Consider the following 16,546-nt stretch of genomic DNA (forward strand, 5'->3'; position numbering starts at 1 on the left):
GTGTTACTCGCGAGAGCCGGGCTCTTTTTTTTCATTATATCACAATGTGGTCGAGGGTCTCTCATCTTCGCGCACCCGATATCTCGAGTCTCTCTATACGTTTTTTTTTTTTTTCAATTACGTACACATGTAGTTATTGTTGTCTCATCCCTGTATTGTCGATTCCTTACGCTGGTAAATTCTCGATTTTCCTCGTTGCATGAAGGCGATGTCGGTAGAGATAGAGAAATAAAGTTGGGCTTATACAATCTATATTATATGAAAAATTCGTCGTCGTACGAGATAATATGTATATTACCTTTCTGTATATATATCTATATATATATATTCACTTTTTCGTATGTATATATATGTATATGTATATAAATTAAAGATTCGTCACGCGGGACGCTGTAAAGCGACAATAAATAATACGACGTGCGCGCGCGGTCAGGATACTGAATTATTTATATGACATCAGTCTTGTGTGAGGCGGGATCGAAGCTCGCTACCGTTCGCTCTTTTCAATATCGTCACGTCGATCTCGTCGCGCGGCTTTTTTCCTCCGATGTCAGGCGCCGCTGACGTTCGCTCGAGAATGCGCGAATAATTGAAACGCTCGCTTATTCCATCAAGCCGGTAATTAATTATCTTTTCGAGCCGACGTAACGATCGCGCCATCGGATAAATATCTCATCCGACCCGGTCGTTTTTTTCTTCCCCTCTGATAGTTACCGCTGGTCTCACCTGAATCGATAGCGAGCTCGATCTTGTTGCACATGCGCGCCGAACAGACCGAATCATTAACGCGACTCTTCCTGCTAATTCGTTCGAATGTGTTCACGTGTGTATATATTCTTTGTAACGATTACGCATCGTTTATGTCTGTAGCATTCGGAAAGATTGACGGAAGGAAGTGGCATTCCGCAACGTTACACGTCTCGTTCGCGAAATTCCACTCCGAGTGGAAGAGGAGACTTGGCAGTGAAGTGCTGGAAAGAAAGATGCTGAGACTTGACTTTCAGTGTGAATGATTCGAAAAAAAATGTGGATAACTGAAAATATCGATACTGCGATTTTTCGATGATGTCGTCGACTTTCGAACGAATCTCGGGAAGAGTCATATGCGCGAGGTCGCTTTACCGTTAAACTGATATGCCAATTTAATTATTAAAATCGTAGGAAGTAGATCGCAAATCTCCCTAAAAGACCTCGAGGTCGCACAATATGTCCGAAAATTCGTCGATGGCAGTGCTCGTCAAGAAGAGTGTCTCTTTCGCGATGAATGCGACCGCGCCGCGATCGCGTCGTTTTTCTCGCGATGCATTATAAATTCGAGAAAAAAATATCGTCGTTGTAACAAGCAGGATTACGACCTCTTCCGCCGCGTGGTCGCTCATAGCGTTTACTCCGAAATGTACAACGTGTTACTTTTACCACCGGTCTTTACCCTCGAGAATTAACAACGCGCGTGTTCTCACGGTATCCTCGCGGCACTGGATCTATTCTACTTTGCTCCGTGTTTGCGTTCTTTCTCTCCGCGCGCTTAAAAATTGTGAAAAACGCAGATGGGGTAAAGCATGTGCAGCACGAATTTACAAAATTCGAGACTGTGAATATATAAATTAATTTTATACAAATTTCCTTTCTCACAAGAAAAGCGTATTGTAAACGGTAATGTAATTTTGTCAATAAGTCTTGATAAATTTTCACACATATACGAGTTAATTATTATTAAAAAGTAAAATATATTTTTAGTCAAAAATATTATTAGTCAATATGAATTTTAAACGCTCTAGTATATATGTGTGAAATATATTGAAAAAAAATTAATGAATTATATCCGTTGAGCTCGCAAGAGAAATATAACAGGAATCTTCGTTGGACCAGTGCCAGAGGATTCACTCGATCACGCGATATCGCTGCTCACAGTAACGAAGAATCCATCATACCTTCGGTTTTCATTCGTTTTCCATGAATATTCTGCATTCCTTACGCATATCTGTGCAAGGAGTGCTCCCGGCGCTTACTACCTCTGCGCTCACGCTCGCAAACTGGTTCCGGACTCGGTGGATTCGAGTACGTCAAATTGCTGGAGCCTCGAAGAGGTGGTGCACTCATAGGGGGCGGGGGCGGCGGAAAAAAGCTCTGCAAGCATGCCTAATGCATCGGAAAAGTACATGAAACGTTGATGCCTTCGTGTCCGACAAACGTTTCGTATAGTTCGAGATAAAATATTCTTGATCCAAAAATAACGAGGAAAATGACACAGTTGTCATACTCTCATTGTGTTTAATTAATTTTTTAATAATTACGTCGAGGATAATACAAACGTTATTGATATTTTTTACAAAAATTAAAAAAATGGTGTTATATGTCAAAAAAATATAAAGAAAAATTGTAACTTTAAATTGAAGAGATTTCTTATATCTCTGTGAGACAAATGTTTCTATATCTTACCTTTGCGCTACCCCTGGAGGAAGATTTCGAGAAAACGCTATCCTGATCACTGCTTACACTAGGCACAGGCATTGGTACTGCGTAATCGTAAGTGGCATCTGTACAGCAAAAGATATTTTCTTTTTATTGTCCCGCGTATAATATTATACGCCTTTTTATCTCATGCGACTTATTTACATGACGTATATATTTGCTGAATATGAGAATTGCGATTTATGCGAAATTTATGTTTGAAAACTATAACACCGCGTATGCAAAGGGTTATATTAAACTAAACGTAATGTAATACAATTAGACGATTGTTTGACTACTTCGCGTTTGTACTTTGAAGCATTACGGATACGTTGAACAAGTTCAGGGAGCTCGACTCACCAGACTGCTCGACATTGTCATGGAGATCCTTGTTGTCTACAATAACCGTGCTGTATCCGTAGTACGCCGTATGAGGAGATGCCCGATACTTCTCGTGGAAGGGTTCCTGGTACTCGTCGAGTCTGACATCGCCCAAAAGACGGTCATTGAGATCTCGCGGTAGGGTCGTGAGCTTCGTGCCGGCGTACCGGTCGTCGAGTTCCTCGACCCTATAGGTCATCAAGGACGGGTCCTTTTCCGTGGTACCGTACGCAGATTCCGGCGACAGATGCTGATGATTGCCCGACGGTATCGCGCTCTTGGCGCCCAGGGGGCTGGCAAAGTTCTTGCGCTGTCTGTGACGCGTGACTATCAGGAATATGGCAACCGCCAGCAGCAGGATTACGACGGTCAAGACGCCAATAATCACAGCCATGTAAGTGGGATCGTCCTGCTTAGCTACCGGAACTTCGGCTTGCAGCGGATTGTCGCGAGTGTGAGTTATAACCGGCAGTCGTGGGGCCACAGTCGTGGGTGGTGTTTCTGGGGTGAAGTTACCGTGAGCAATATCTGCAACACGATAGAAACACGTGTTCCTGAATGCGGCATGTTTTGGTGCTAACTTTGATAATATTCGAAAATTAATCGAAAATACAAAATAATAACAATAATACGTAATATAGGCAGTAATGCGATCTAAATTTTGCGGATTTGTATTTTTACGCAGATATGCAGATGCTATTAATTAATAACTATTTGAAATTAAATGTTAAGACATATTTATCTTATAAATTGCAATTGAAATTGCACAACAGAGTTTCTCGAAATTATTTTTTCTATATATTTCTGAATATTAATATTTATTAATTTTATTTTTGAAATGAATATATTCAAAATATTTAATATTATTCAATTTTTTATTGCGTATCAGAATATATCAATTAAGCAGATTCTTTATAACATATTAATTTTTATATTCTACAAAACGCTAACTATGCTGGAAAAAGTTTCGAATATTACGATCTTTCGAGAGAAATCATCTCCGCTTATGTGCGATTTGATAGGCGTGTCGTCACGATTTCGAACTTTCTATTCGCACTGCGAAGGCAAATCGAGGAAAATTGCTGAAGCCCATGCGTTGCCACTCACCGGAGTCAAAGGTGACTTCGCTGATCATAATCCATCGCGAGGCGAAGCTGAATCTTAGCTTGACGAACTTGCCGATCCGGTGGTGCAGTTTGATCGTGATATTCCTCGAGTATTCGAAGATTCTGTCCTCCATATAGGTATATACGATCGGATCACCCGTGTAATACTTGCCGCCGATGCTGAACATGATGCTGACTTCAGAAAATACCTGAATCATAAAAAAAGAGATACGATGTGTTCTCGAATGAATAATCTCCCGACAGGCATTTTACCACATCGTACGCCATTCTGGATTATTGAGCTTGATTACCGCAGACAATTCGACCTATCAGATAAAGCGCTATGTATTTAGAGTTACCATGCGGAATTAATTTGATCGGAAGCATACTACTGGTACTCGATTACGCTCGCGTAATCAGTATTATCGCCGTTATTACCATAGGTAACAGATAACTAGTTAACGGCGCGTCGGGATGTGACATCGACGGTTTTGATAATACGGAGTATATCTCACACGGACGCGTTCCGAGAACGAGCGAGGACGCGTGGAATGCTAATTTCATCCCTCGAAGGCGCAAGACAATTCAGCTAAGGGAATCCAAGTCGTGAGCCGTGTGAAGCGGACGGAGGATAGAGAGTGAGAGAGAGAGAATATGGAACTAAGACAGCATAGGAGTTAGGGACGATGATTACAAAGCCGAGATTATCTAACTCCCTTAGATCCAAAGACGGAAGCGTATGGATTTTCGACGTACTGAAGCCTACCGCCCGCGGATGCGCCGGGAGAATGAGGAAGTCGACGTAGAGGAAGTGGCAGCCGTGAAGCCGTGAAGCGAAAGACGGAGGGGAAGGGGCTGGCGATGCTTTGAGGCGCTGTCTTTCGTGGAAGACGTGTCCTATCCGCGCGAGCGCGCGCTTGTTAATAGGAGAGGTCGTTTAGGGGTAGCTCCTGCCACTCCGCAACCCCATTCGCCGAACTGCCGACTTGCCAGACTGTCGGTATTGTATTTGAATACGTGGCGTATCTGCTCTCTCGGCCCTCGGGTCTTCATCTCTTTCGATCCCTGTTCCGTGAATCTCTCCTCCCGTTCAGCTCTCTCTCCCTTTCACGAATCACTGTGGTTGCATCTTCAGCCTTGACTGCTACTCGTTGTCGGTCTGCCCCATGGTTCTCCAGTTGGCCCGATCGCGGGCACACAATCGGGCTCGAGCCGGGTAATGAGACGCTCTATTCAGATAAATCTTGAGACCGGTAGGAGAGTGTTTCGCGGCTCATTATACTGAGATTTCTGCGCGGTATAACGATGGAGCGCAAAATTTTCATGGCCAACTGTCACGCGTATTAAGTTTCGTAACTTTCTCGCGCACGGCGAATATTATGTGATTGTTGACATCATGCATATTAACTCCCTGCACGAGCTTCTACACAATGAGGAATATACGAAGAGTAATTTAATTGTACTGTTAAAATTTGCTATTTTCTTTTAATTATAAATCAAAATTATTATTTTTTTTTCGTGGAAAAGAATTATGTTGTTGATTTTCGGCCGTCACACACATAAGTCTATCTGCTTCGGGTTTTTTTTTAACTAAAAAACAAATATATTTCAATATATTTTTTTTTGTATTTGTATATTTAATCCGAATTTTCCTAGCTCGAATAAAATTTTTATACAACAAAGTCTCTGATTTATAATTAGACGATTTGAAACTAGACATTTTTTTATCGTATTATATTTATCACTTAATTAATTCCAATAATTTACTATCGATGAATGTAATCGAGTGGTATAATTTACTAAGTGGTTTAATTTACAAAGCTGACAAAACAATTTTCCGCTACGATTCGCGAATTATTTTCAATTTGCTCTTTCAGTTTTGATTGGAGCCCTTTCTTGAAACATCACGCTCCGTTATCTCGAGCGTCTAAGTGCCGAATTATTTTATTAAAATACATCTCACTGCCGTTATAGCCGAGTGTTCAGCGAGCCATTATGTAAACACTCGGGCGTAAAAAGATCGTAGGGGCGAAAAATTTTCACGAAAAAACTGACGTCTCCGGCAAAGCCACGGCCACCGCGCAGCCGCTTCAAGTGAAACGAGGATCCAGCAACCCGCGAGTCGTTTCCTTTTTCTCCTTCCGTCCGTTTCAGCCGAACCCAGGGGCTAACCGTTGTTGCGCCTCGTTACCCATCCTACGTCCGACCTTGACTCCGACGTGAAAACTGGATTTCGTGCCGTATACACCGTCTCCTCAACCTCACGGCTTCTTTTTTTCTTTTCTTTTTTTTTTATTCTCTGGGTGTGGATTAAAGGCTGGCGGAGGATCTTCGCGCACATTTTGCCGCGACTGTCCGTCTTTCCTTTTTGCGCCTTTTTCTCCGTCCTCCGCCAACCGTCTACTTTATTCAACAGCCGTTTCGTTCTCACCGGCAAGTCACTGCCGCAAGCCATTCCAATTTCCTTTCTATACGGTACGCATATTCATTTATAGTTTTTCTTGCTTATTATCGTACAAATACGTACAAGAAACGGTCGCCACGGTTATCTTACTAGTCGAAGTGTATAACAAGATATATGATAAATGAACGTACGTAGCTAATGACAGTGGCAGACATCTCGAGAATCTCGAGATCGACCATAAATCAGTCACAATCATAAATCAGTCTCGAGCGTGTTTTTCTAATACTTTAAAATTTATCGTGAAAAATATATACATGCAAGTAAATAACGAAAAAATGAGATATGTTTCCACGGAAATATAAGCGTGGAAGTATAATCATCTATGTAATCCACAATTTGCGCCCGCCTTGATTCTATGTCGTAAATTTATAAATTAAATCTCTTTAATATAAAAAAGCATGGAACATTGAACGAATCTTACCTGCACATCCTTGGTGAATTGATTGTTGCAGTAGATGTGAACAGCCGAGAATTCTCTAACGTGGTCGAATTCGAATTTGACTTCGAGCGGCTGCGCGGACCTTGTATCGTTCTTCCAGCCGACCCATCCCTGACTTCTGTCATAGGTATCATAGTACCTTATCTTAAAGTCGTCCGGTCCGATTTTGCCATCCGTCAGTTGTCCCAAGCCGCGGAGAAGCTGTCCGTCCCAATAACCATCGTAAGTCGCGTCGAAGAATTCCCAGTTGTTACGCTTGTCACCTTGAGGCATCGAGTACGAGACGATGCCGTCGTTCCAAGGACATCCGTACAATTCAACGCGCATGCAAACAGTGCGACGATGATAACTGTAGGGTAGGAAACGAATTTTGCTCGCCCATATCGGTGGCTCCAGTTCCTTCTTCGATTCCAGATAGGTATTTCTGTTCCCTTCGATAACCTAAACAAACAAGATATCGGGAATTGGTTTTTAGTATCATTGAATCTCTAATATTCTCCACAAAAAAAATTCGTATCTTATTTCAATTCTCTTTTTGACATATGTTAAATATCAGAGAGCAAATACCGAGAGATGCATAAAAATGCCTTCGTACCGTTAGACGCGCAAATTATTCCAACTTGTATGCAAACGATATATATAGATGTGTATAGCGATGTATGTATATAACGATATATATAGATATGTATATCAGATAGTGATTGGTAGAGCGGGATATAATACGATGTGTTCAAATGATAGCATTCATGCTACGCGTCATGTTAAGTTATCAGTGAATAGATAGATAGACGCGGGGTTTCTCCGATGCCTGAGATGAATCAGCGTCCATGTAGCATCTTGACCCTTGCCTCATTTACGGACATTCAGACGGCGAGATAGCGAGATTTTTCGCAAGCCCGTAATATAAATTGCGCCACGACGCACCGTAGTATTTTTGCGCGGTGTGATTTCAGGCTCGGCGCGCTCTCTCACATAGAACAAGGCTCGTTCTATTCGATCGGTCGAGCGCGCGCGAGATGGTCGAAACGTATATATCGCCGGATAGGATCGAGGAATTTCTCGGACGACGTCGAGGGTAGAGGCCCTTTGGAACAAAGGACCTCTTATTTTCCACTTATGATCTCGCCAGCGCCTTCTGACTCGCTCGCGCGAGATTCTCACGTATGGTCGGTTACGTGACCGTGTAACCATCACCGTTGTGATCCCGACAGGTGCAAACACTCCTTTATTTTCTATTTCACCCCTTATACGCTTGTTCCTTCTTTCCTATTATGGTTATGCTCGTCGGCCGTTAAATAATGTTCTATTATATCGGGATATTAATCAATTTAATACGCTCAATCGATTCTGCGTACAATACGCACCATGATCAAATTTAATTATAGACATTCGTCTTGCGGTAAAAAAATACAAGCAAACATTTAATAGATATTGAAACTCTTTGAAGCACCTTCGTGAAATTCAATTATAGACTCGTAAATTAATTATATGCTATATGATCAGTGAAACGAAAAGTGCTTCTAATTTTCTAAACCAATAAACTTGCATTTAATCTAATTGGCGATTAGTAATTATGATTTCTCTATATATTATTTAATATATTATTTGTAGTATATTATTAATAATATAAAATTATTGGCTTTATCGCGCGCGTTTGCCGGTATGTTATCTATTGTGATATCCAGCAATCCGGTTAGTTGCATATTAAGCTTTGCAAGAATATATTTCTATTTCTTCGTGTATTTTTCTTTTTTCTATTTACTAGAAATGAACTTACGATTGTGATGGGAAACACGTTTAAAGATGATTCTCGTGACCGCGCGAACCGGCACGTTCCGCGCCGGGTGGCGCGGTAATTGGGGGCCGGTAGCTGACACCGTTTTATTTGCACCGCGACACGGTACCTGATGTTTAGCACATTGAAACGGACGGTACCAAGGCGTCGGATGGGCAAATACAATGAACCGACACGTGAGAAATTTTCTGCCAGGCGACGGAACCGCATCGTGGGCGTTTCCGGAGGTTGACAGTTAGTATATAGCTTTGCAGAGTGTACGTAACAGCATCCTGTTTCCCCTCGATGATTGTACTTAAAGTAAGAGTTATTTCTGTACGTCCGAAAGCGAGCAGAGGAGCTTTCATTGATTTATAGGAGCCTTTAATCCTTGTATCTTAATATATCGCGTTAATAAGACTAAAATTTATTACGAAAATAAAATATATGAAATATTAAATGCTAAGGAAAAAAAGACAAGAGAAAAAAAGATGTAGTTTTAAAATATATGAATACACAGCATATATTGTTGTAGGCTTTCCTTTAGCTCACTATGTACGCGCTAATGTATATTGCAACTTGGTAATATTTTCATAATTTATCTGTTTTTTACTTTACATCCAAAAAGATTTCATCCATTGATATGGAATGTTTCGACTCGGTTGGTGAAAAATACTGGATATTTCGTATCGTCGCTTATATCGCTCATGATTATTTCACGTCCCAAGTTTCGTTCACCCGTGACGCGACCGACCGTGCTATCGAATCTTTTTACGAAGATGACTCACACGAAATACGGTGGTCGGTTTCGCGTGCGGTGCCTGGCGCTCCGGGAAGGTGCGGCGAATCTTAATTCCCGAAAGACCCGCGGCATCGAACGAGGAGACCAAATTACGACGGCATTTACGAGCCGTTGAGACGTACGCCAGGAAAAATAAGTAATCCTGATATTTATCTTCGCGCCCACGCGTCCTGCATACCGGCCCGCATGCGGCGCGGTCTCTGCTTTTATCGCGAAAGACTTTTCTCAAGCACCGCCGCGCCGCGTGTCGAGGCGAGCGATCGTCTCTCAAATTATTCCTCGACCGTTGCCACGGTTTCTCGTCATTCTTTTCGTCGTAGGCGAATTCCAACGGGCGAGTTGAAGTGGTGCGAGGACGGGACCAACGCCCATTTTATGTTAATGTTTCTCGTGTGTGTTGCTCTTGGATCGGCCACGGTAGGCTGCTACCGTCAGTAGCTGAACCGTCTTAGAGGCGGCGTTGATGGTTACGTGTCGTCGCGGAAGGTCGTGAAGGATAAGACATCTTATGGCTTAATTTAAGAAGAAACACCCAATGGGCGGTACAACATGATTATATGAATTTATGTATGATAAATATTACTGTCATTTGTGTGCTTGCGCTGATATTATATAGTGATATTTATTAATTACGGTCAGCTATGGTCAGTGATGTTGCCGAGAATATAAAGACAAAAAACGCACGTCGTTCATTATTTTATCGGGAATATTAAAAAGAATTATTTTATTTTATGGCATCAATTTTAATAATCGTTGCATTTCGAAATCACTGACCATAAAATATGGGCGACGACAGGACCACATGGTTTCTACCGACATCGCCCATATCGGATCGGATTGTTAAGAAAGATTATGCATCGGATAAGCCGAGTGTCGTTGTGTAATTAAGCGAGGGACAACGCGGAGCGCACAGCGGGAGGAAGAGACACAAATTTCTGCAGGTTTATCCCTACCGCCGCTATTTTCTGGGTGGCCTCTTCCGTTCTCTAACAGGTACATCGCGCTACAGGCGAATTATACGAGATATGCAAATATCGCGAAATAAATCATATTTCTCAAGTGTTTTATTTTTTTGCGAGACTATTATTTGATTTGTGCTATGCGCAAATCAATAAAAATAATTGTCATGCATAGTTCTTGACATTAAATTTCAGATTTTTTTCTTTACAAAAATGTAGAAGAAACGGTAAATGTTCAGATTAACTTACACCTCACGGATCATTTTCATTTTTACATATATTATAGAGGGCACATTTCTAAGTAACACGCACTTTGGATTTTGTGGCGCTCTCTTCTGGTTTCAGAGATATGCGATTTTGAAGTATCATAATTTTCGTATTTATTTCTATGATCTTTTCACTATATCTTACTTGCGTGTTTATGTTTTTTTGTTTACATTTGCGTCACTGTCAGAATATTTTCGCTAAGAATTTCTTTTGTTTACATTTAGAGTTGTTTTTATGTTATTGCTAGTACGCTTCAGAATCGTACACTTGTTCAGTTCCGCTAGAAATTTCGAAAGAAATACAGCAATGAAGTTTTACGAATTTCTATCCATTACTGCAGATCAAAATATTGCTTCTCCACGTAAAGTGATGTTCAATGCAAACCTATGTGTCTAGTTTTTCGATAGTGGAGCCCCCCCCCGCATATACTTTTTAATGCGAAGTAAGATTTCACAGGGGTTTACAACTTTCTACCTTATATTTACACTTTAAAAAGTATATGCGTGGAGACAGTATGTTCCTCCCCCCCCCACCCTACGGGGGGCTCCACTATTAAAAAACTAAACACATAGGTTTGCGTTGAACTTCGCTTCGCGTGGAAAATGGAAAAATTCAAGGAGCTTTTCGTTCCTGAAATATAAACAAACACTTTTTCCACATCTGATTTACACAAATACAACAAAAACAAACTTTATTTTTTCTTATTTTATAACAGAAAAAGCATTAAAACTGTGAAACTTTAAAATTGCATATCTCTGGAACCAGAAGAGAGCGCCACAAAATTCAAATTCGTGAGGTGTAAGTTAATCTGAACATTTACCGAAAAGTGAGAATTATACCAATGTTTCATTCAGTTTTTTTATGATTTAAATTTTACGGTACCAGTGTTAGGTATAAAGATTGACATGACATGAGAAAAATTTAAGAGAATTGTATAATCATTTTAATATCTGATGTCTTAAAATATATTTGCTGGTTCATTTCGAAGAATATATAAATGAAAATATTAGAAGAGTATGTAGTCTTTGCGCGTGCCAGAGAAATAATATACGTAAAAGCAAATGGCTTTGCAGCTGCATGCAAATGCGGAGATCCTTCCTTTCGAGTTTGGCCTTTATAGAATACGTACCGAAGGATTCGCGTATTCAGACAGGTACGTCTATGTAGGTGAGCTGGAATCGTCTAACCCGCGTGCACGCTACGACCTTCCCTTCCCTCATTTTATTGATCCACCCTGCTATACAAATAAGCTCGTAGCACCACCCTGCCCGCTAACTCCCAAAGAAAGTTACCCTGACGCGATCGGACGCTCGCCTCTCTTTCCTTTCGTCGTTTCGGAAATCGATGACATTCCTCGGCGCGAGTCTGTCCGCCCGAGGTGTATTTTCGAGAGGCGAAGTGCGAGCAGGCATGCGTTAAATAAGTAACGTGTACCGGGCGCTGACATGAGTGATTTTACGAGATGCACGCGGACGTTTCCTTAATTTCGCGTCGGTTAGTCCAGCGAAGATTCACGGACCGCACGTCAAATTTCACCACTTTCGCCGAAATTCGCCGGAACTTGCGACTGCGCGGAGTTTATTTTCGCCGAGCGAGTAAATCGCCGGCAACGTGTGATTATTGCGGGTCGACGTTAATTAAAGACTTGGGTTCACGGTTACCAGTATATCTGTATATAAATTACATTATGTACCCGGACTTTCCAGCGCAACATATTACATTGAAGATTTACGTCTTGTTAACGTCATCCTTTAGTTACTGTCCGCGGTTACCGCTGCAAATCATTCTCAATAATCCGCGCGCGCTCGGCTTTATGCGTATTGCCCGCGACTAAATTTAACCGCGGGACTTTGTCTGTACGTACGTAACTCTTTCTCGTGGCTTGGATTGCCGTATCGAATCAAATCGTTCGGCGAAATGTCTTTCTACAAGGTTTGCACGATTAAATCGATCGTGGCAAATGGCGCGACTGTATATATCCGGGACAGCAGATTATGTATAATAAATTTCGCAATCTCAGACTACGCGCTTGACAAATCTTTCTATACCTTCCAATTTGCTACTTCACAATCTATAAATACATACATTGATTAAGCCATTCTATGTCACACTATTTCGGGATACTCCTGACCTCGATTATTCTAGATTGCTATTGTTTTCAATGATCGACCCTGATAACAGGCCTTAAATCTTTTATTTGACACGCTAATCGATTATTATTCGCACAAAGAAAAATTGAAGTATTAGACTCACCTCTTCGCCACGAAAGTCCCTGTAGCGGACCCACTTTCCCAGCTTCGGTCTCCAGTATTCCAGCAGGTACGCTTCTGAAAACTCGACGCCCTGGCCATTGCCGAAGCGGCCCTGAGTGCCAGTCGCTGTGATCATGTGCACCGTGTGAAGATCGATTTCGAGCCACTCGCGCGGCTCCGCCGTGATCTGCTGCTTCGGACACCAGGCACCTCCGTGGCTCTCCTGCTTGAGCCTGGAAGAATAAATATTTGCTTTGGGATTACGGATCTTTATTTTCTCTTTCCCGCTTTCTTATCGCGCTACGATCGTCGAGGGGAAAGAGAGCTCCTCTGGGGGAATCCCTCGTGAAAAGGAAAATAGTCGCCAAACGCGCGCGACTCTGAACTTTCCCGTCTCGCGGATGCTTTTACGGATTCATACATTTTTATCTGCATGTAAATTCGAGAGGTTTACCGTATTTCGTTTCGCGATCTTCTTCGTTTATAGTTTTGTATCAAAGCCTGTAAAGGAAAATGGCATTTTAGAATTATGTAAACATTACTGAATATGAAATGAACGGAGAATGTAGTGCGACTTTGTAATGTTAAAGTTTTCCTTTCAACATTCAGTATTTGCAATGCGTGAGGGGTTCGCGCCTGCATCCGTTAATAAGAAAATCGTTATCGCGGTCATAGCAAAACAGAAGAGCGAAGCGAGCGGAAACACCGACATCGTTGCTCGGAGGAAATCGTACAAATACGTGATCGGCCGCGTGTCTGACGGATAACCGTCAGCTCGCCAACGCGCGATACGGGGTGAAATTATAATTTATCGATCGAACCGAGTCCCCGGATGACATGAATTAAAGATGAGGTGGCACCGTCGCGGGAACAGCGACGAAGCCACTTAGAGCCGACTAATAATTGTATTCGCAGATACCTTTCGCGGACTCGTCTGTGGCATTAAAAAGCTCTCCTTCTGTCTGCGCGATACGACCGTGAAATACGCACGTGTTACCATGGTATGCCATGGACGATTCCACGACTCGTAAATTAAGCCGACGAGAACGAATCTGTTTCGAATTCTTTTAGTCGACGTAAATTACTAAGCCGGCTATTCTCGTTACGATAATCCATAAAGTTGTATTATCTCTTAAGGATTTATTAATAAGATTAAATATTTATATACCGAGTAAGAGGGATGCAACGTGAATTTTTTCATCGCGTTTATTAACCGTGAAAAGTTTATGAAAGCATTTCCTCGAGAATTCCAAACGGGATCCCCCACGAATCTTACACGAAGATATCTCGCGTGCGAAAAACAGGACGAAAATTGTTCGCCGAAGAAAAATTTAAGGAAAGAAAGGAAAAAAAGAGGGGCAAGACCGAAGAAGCGGGTGGCGGAGCCAAATGAATCCGCGGCGGAACTCTTGTATGCGCGTCGAGCAAAAATGTTCTCGCGCAATAAAGAGGTGAGCTACCGCCTTCTGAAGTGTCAGAACTTTAAGTGTTGCTTTGACGTTGAAGGCAATAAAAGCGGTCGACCAGGGCTCGCTGTGTGTCTTTAAGGGCACCTTCCGACGTGGTTTGGCAATGCAAAAGAGAAAGAGAGAGGATATTTTGCAGTAGCGTGAGAAAACAGGAAGAGAGAAAGAGCGGAAGAATGAGAGAGAGAGAGAGAGAGAGAGAGAGAGAGAGAGAGATAAGGAGAAGAGAAACGCATATAGAGCGAGTAAAAGAAAACGCGAGACGCACGAATGGAAGCGGCACGGATGTGGGAAGGAGCGCGAGCGAGAAAGAGAGAAAGTAATAATATTCTACCACCGCGAGAGATCATAACTCATAGCCCATTAAGAGACCTCGAACTGCCCGGCTGCCACTTTGATGAGAAAGAGCGGAAGAAAGAGAGAGAGAGAGAGATAAGGAGAAGCGAAACGCATATAGAGCGAGTAAAAGAAAACGCGAGACGCACGAATGGAAGCGGCACGGATGTGGGAAGGAGCGCGAGCGAGAAAGAGAGAAAGTAATAATATTCTACCACCGCGAGAGATCATAACTCATAGCCCATTAAGAGACCTCGAACTGCCCGGCTGCCACTTTGATACAGTTCGGGGCATCAAAGACATTCCGCGTGCACGGTACTCTTGGTCCGCGATAAATCTCTGAACGGGCGATTACGCCGACTTGGACTCCGAGCTGCCACGTCGGCGGAATCGGAGCGCGTCCTTAGACGGAGGGGACGATTATCGAGAGGAATGGTTTGTCGGACGAGAAGGATGCGCGTCGCTTCGAGATCGGACTTGGGAACTGTCTGAAGAGAAATGATTCGTTGCTAAGGTGAATAGGATAATAGTCTCTAACAGTGCGTTATTGAACGATCGAGAAAATTTCTTCAAGAGGATATTTTTCCACTTTTATACATATATGTATATATATATCGTGCGTTTTATTGTAATTATGACAATTACAGCACGTTATACAAATGAGTGACATGTAAGAGTACGCGAATAAATGAAGAAAATAATTTAATTTTTTAAAGAAATTCGTGTTAGCTATAAATTAAAAAAAAAAAAGAGAATTATTAGAATTATAGGATTTTGCATTTAAGTCTTATAAAAAAGACTGCTTTTCCGATTACAATATATTCGTGCGATACATGCATAAAAGTATTTTAGGGTAAGCGGATAGGTAAATAGGGGTATTCGTCGGGAAGCCCGCAATATCACGAAGCCATAAAAATACCGTGAAAGAAGTTCTAGTCGACAATGCGGTCTGGAGGAACGATATCGACGCTATTGCAGCGAAGGGGTACTCGCATGACGCCATCGATTATTATTACTGACCAACGCATCTCTATTTTATCTATTAACTGATGATTATCCCGTGCCTCATGAATACATTCGCGATTAATTTAACGCATTAATATATTTCGTATTCGCGCTTCGATGATTGATTAATAGTGACGAGTTGATTACACTCCGCGGAATATTGAAAATTCACGCACGGCTCGGTTAATGCGGCAGAATTTCAATTACGGGCGAAAGGGCACCGGTGGAGTTAATGTCTTGCGCGAGTGCGAGTTTATTAGCGCGGTAGGTGGTCCCGATGATTCTCCTTGTGTTTGGACATCCGTTCCTCGTCGTGCTGTTCCCCGTTCGTCCGCCGCGTTGCGCGTTTGTCCCGCCGGAATGGTAATTAGCTGACACGCATAATCAAAGGAGTATGCGACGGGCACGTTAACGACGTCTAAGAGCTTTGGAACGGCCGATACAAATGGCTCCGGCATGCGGGACGATGCGCGTCATTAATCCTCATTGCGGTTTGAAGGCCGAATTAGAGCCGAGTTGCAGTTTAGTAGGGCGTGATTAATATACGTTGTGACCGGTCGATCATCGACTATCTCGAGGACAGACAGGATGACGGACGTGTCGTCCGTGCGGCTCGTCGAATCGTTCGATTTACGGATGATCCATCGCGTTCCATGAAGACGACGACTCCCAGCTTCCGCTGGATCGCGCCTTAAATAGCTACGTCGAGAGCCAGTTAGAGTTCGAGTAGATAGATCGAGAACTTTTCACGGGTAAACCTTTAGTTAACGGACAGCACACTCGACATGTATAGCATAAATGAATGGTCAAGTTGATTCGAATATCGTCGAATATGCCCTACACG

The 16,546-nt window shown here is 42.4% G+C and overlaps 1 protein-coding gene across 1 annotated transcript in view; it reads right to left on the reverse strand.

Annotated features, from left to right (window-relative positions):
• Positions 1–100: 100 nt before the first annotated feature.
• The window catches only part of LOC115233853 (discoidin domain-containing receptor 2-like), a 91,976-nt gene continuing 75,530 nt past the window's right edge, over positions 101–16,546 (reverse strand). The window contains exons 4-9 of the mRNA XM_029804466.1: positions 12,897–13,128; positions 6,824–7,282; positions 3,940–4,147; positions 2,812–3,360; positions 2,440–2,537; positions 101–2,139 (exon numbers count right to left, since the gene is read on the reverse strand). Coding sequence (XP_029660326.1) covers positions 1,972–2,139; positions 2,440–2,537; positions 2,812–3,360; positions 3,940–4,147; positions 6,824–7,282; positions 12,897–13,128 — 1,714 coding nt within the window. The 3' untranslated portion in view covers positions 101–1,971. The remainder of the gene's footprint in view (positions 2,140–2,439; positions 2,538–2,811; positions 3,361–3,939; positions 4,148–6,823; positions 7,283–12,896; positions 13,129–16,546) is intronic.

Source organism: Formica exsecta, unplaced genomic scaffold, assembly GCF_003651465.1.
Source record: "Formica exsecta isolate Colony F162 unplaced genomic scaffold, ASM365146v1 scaffold191, whole genome shotgun sequence".
Classification (NCBI taxonomy): domain Eukaryota; kingdom Metazoa; phylum Arthropoda; class Insecta; order Hymenoptera; family Formicidae; genus Formica; species Formica exsecta.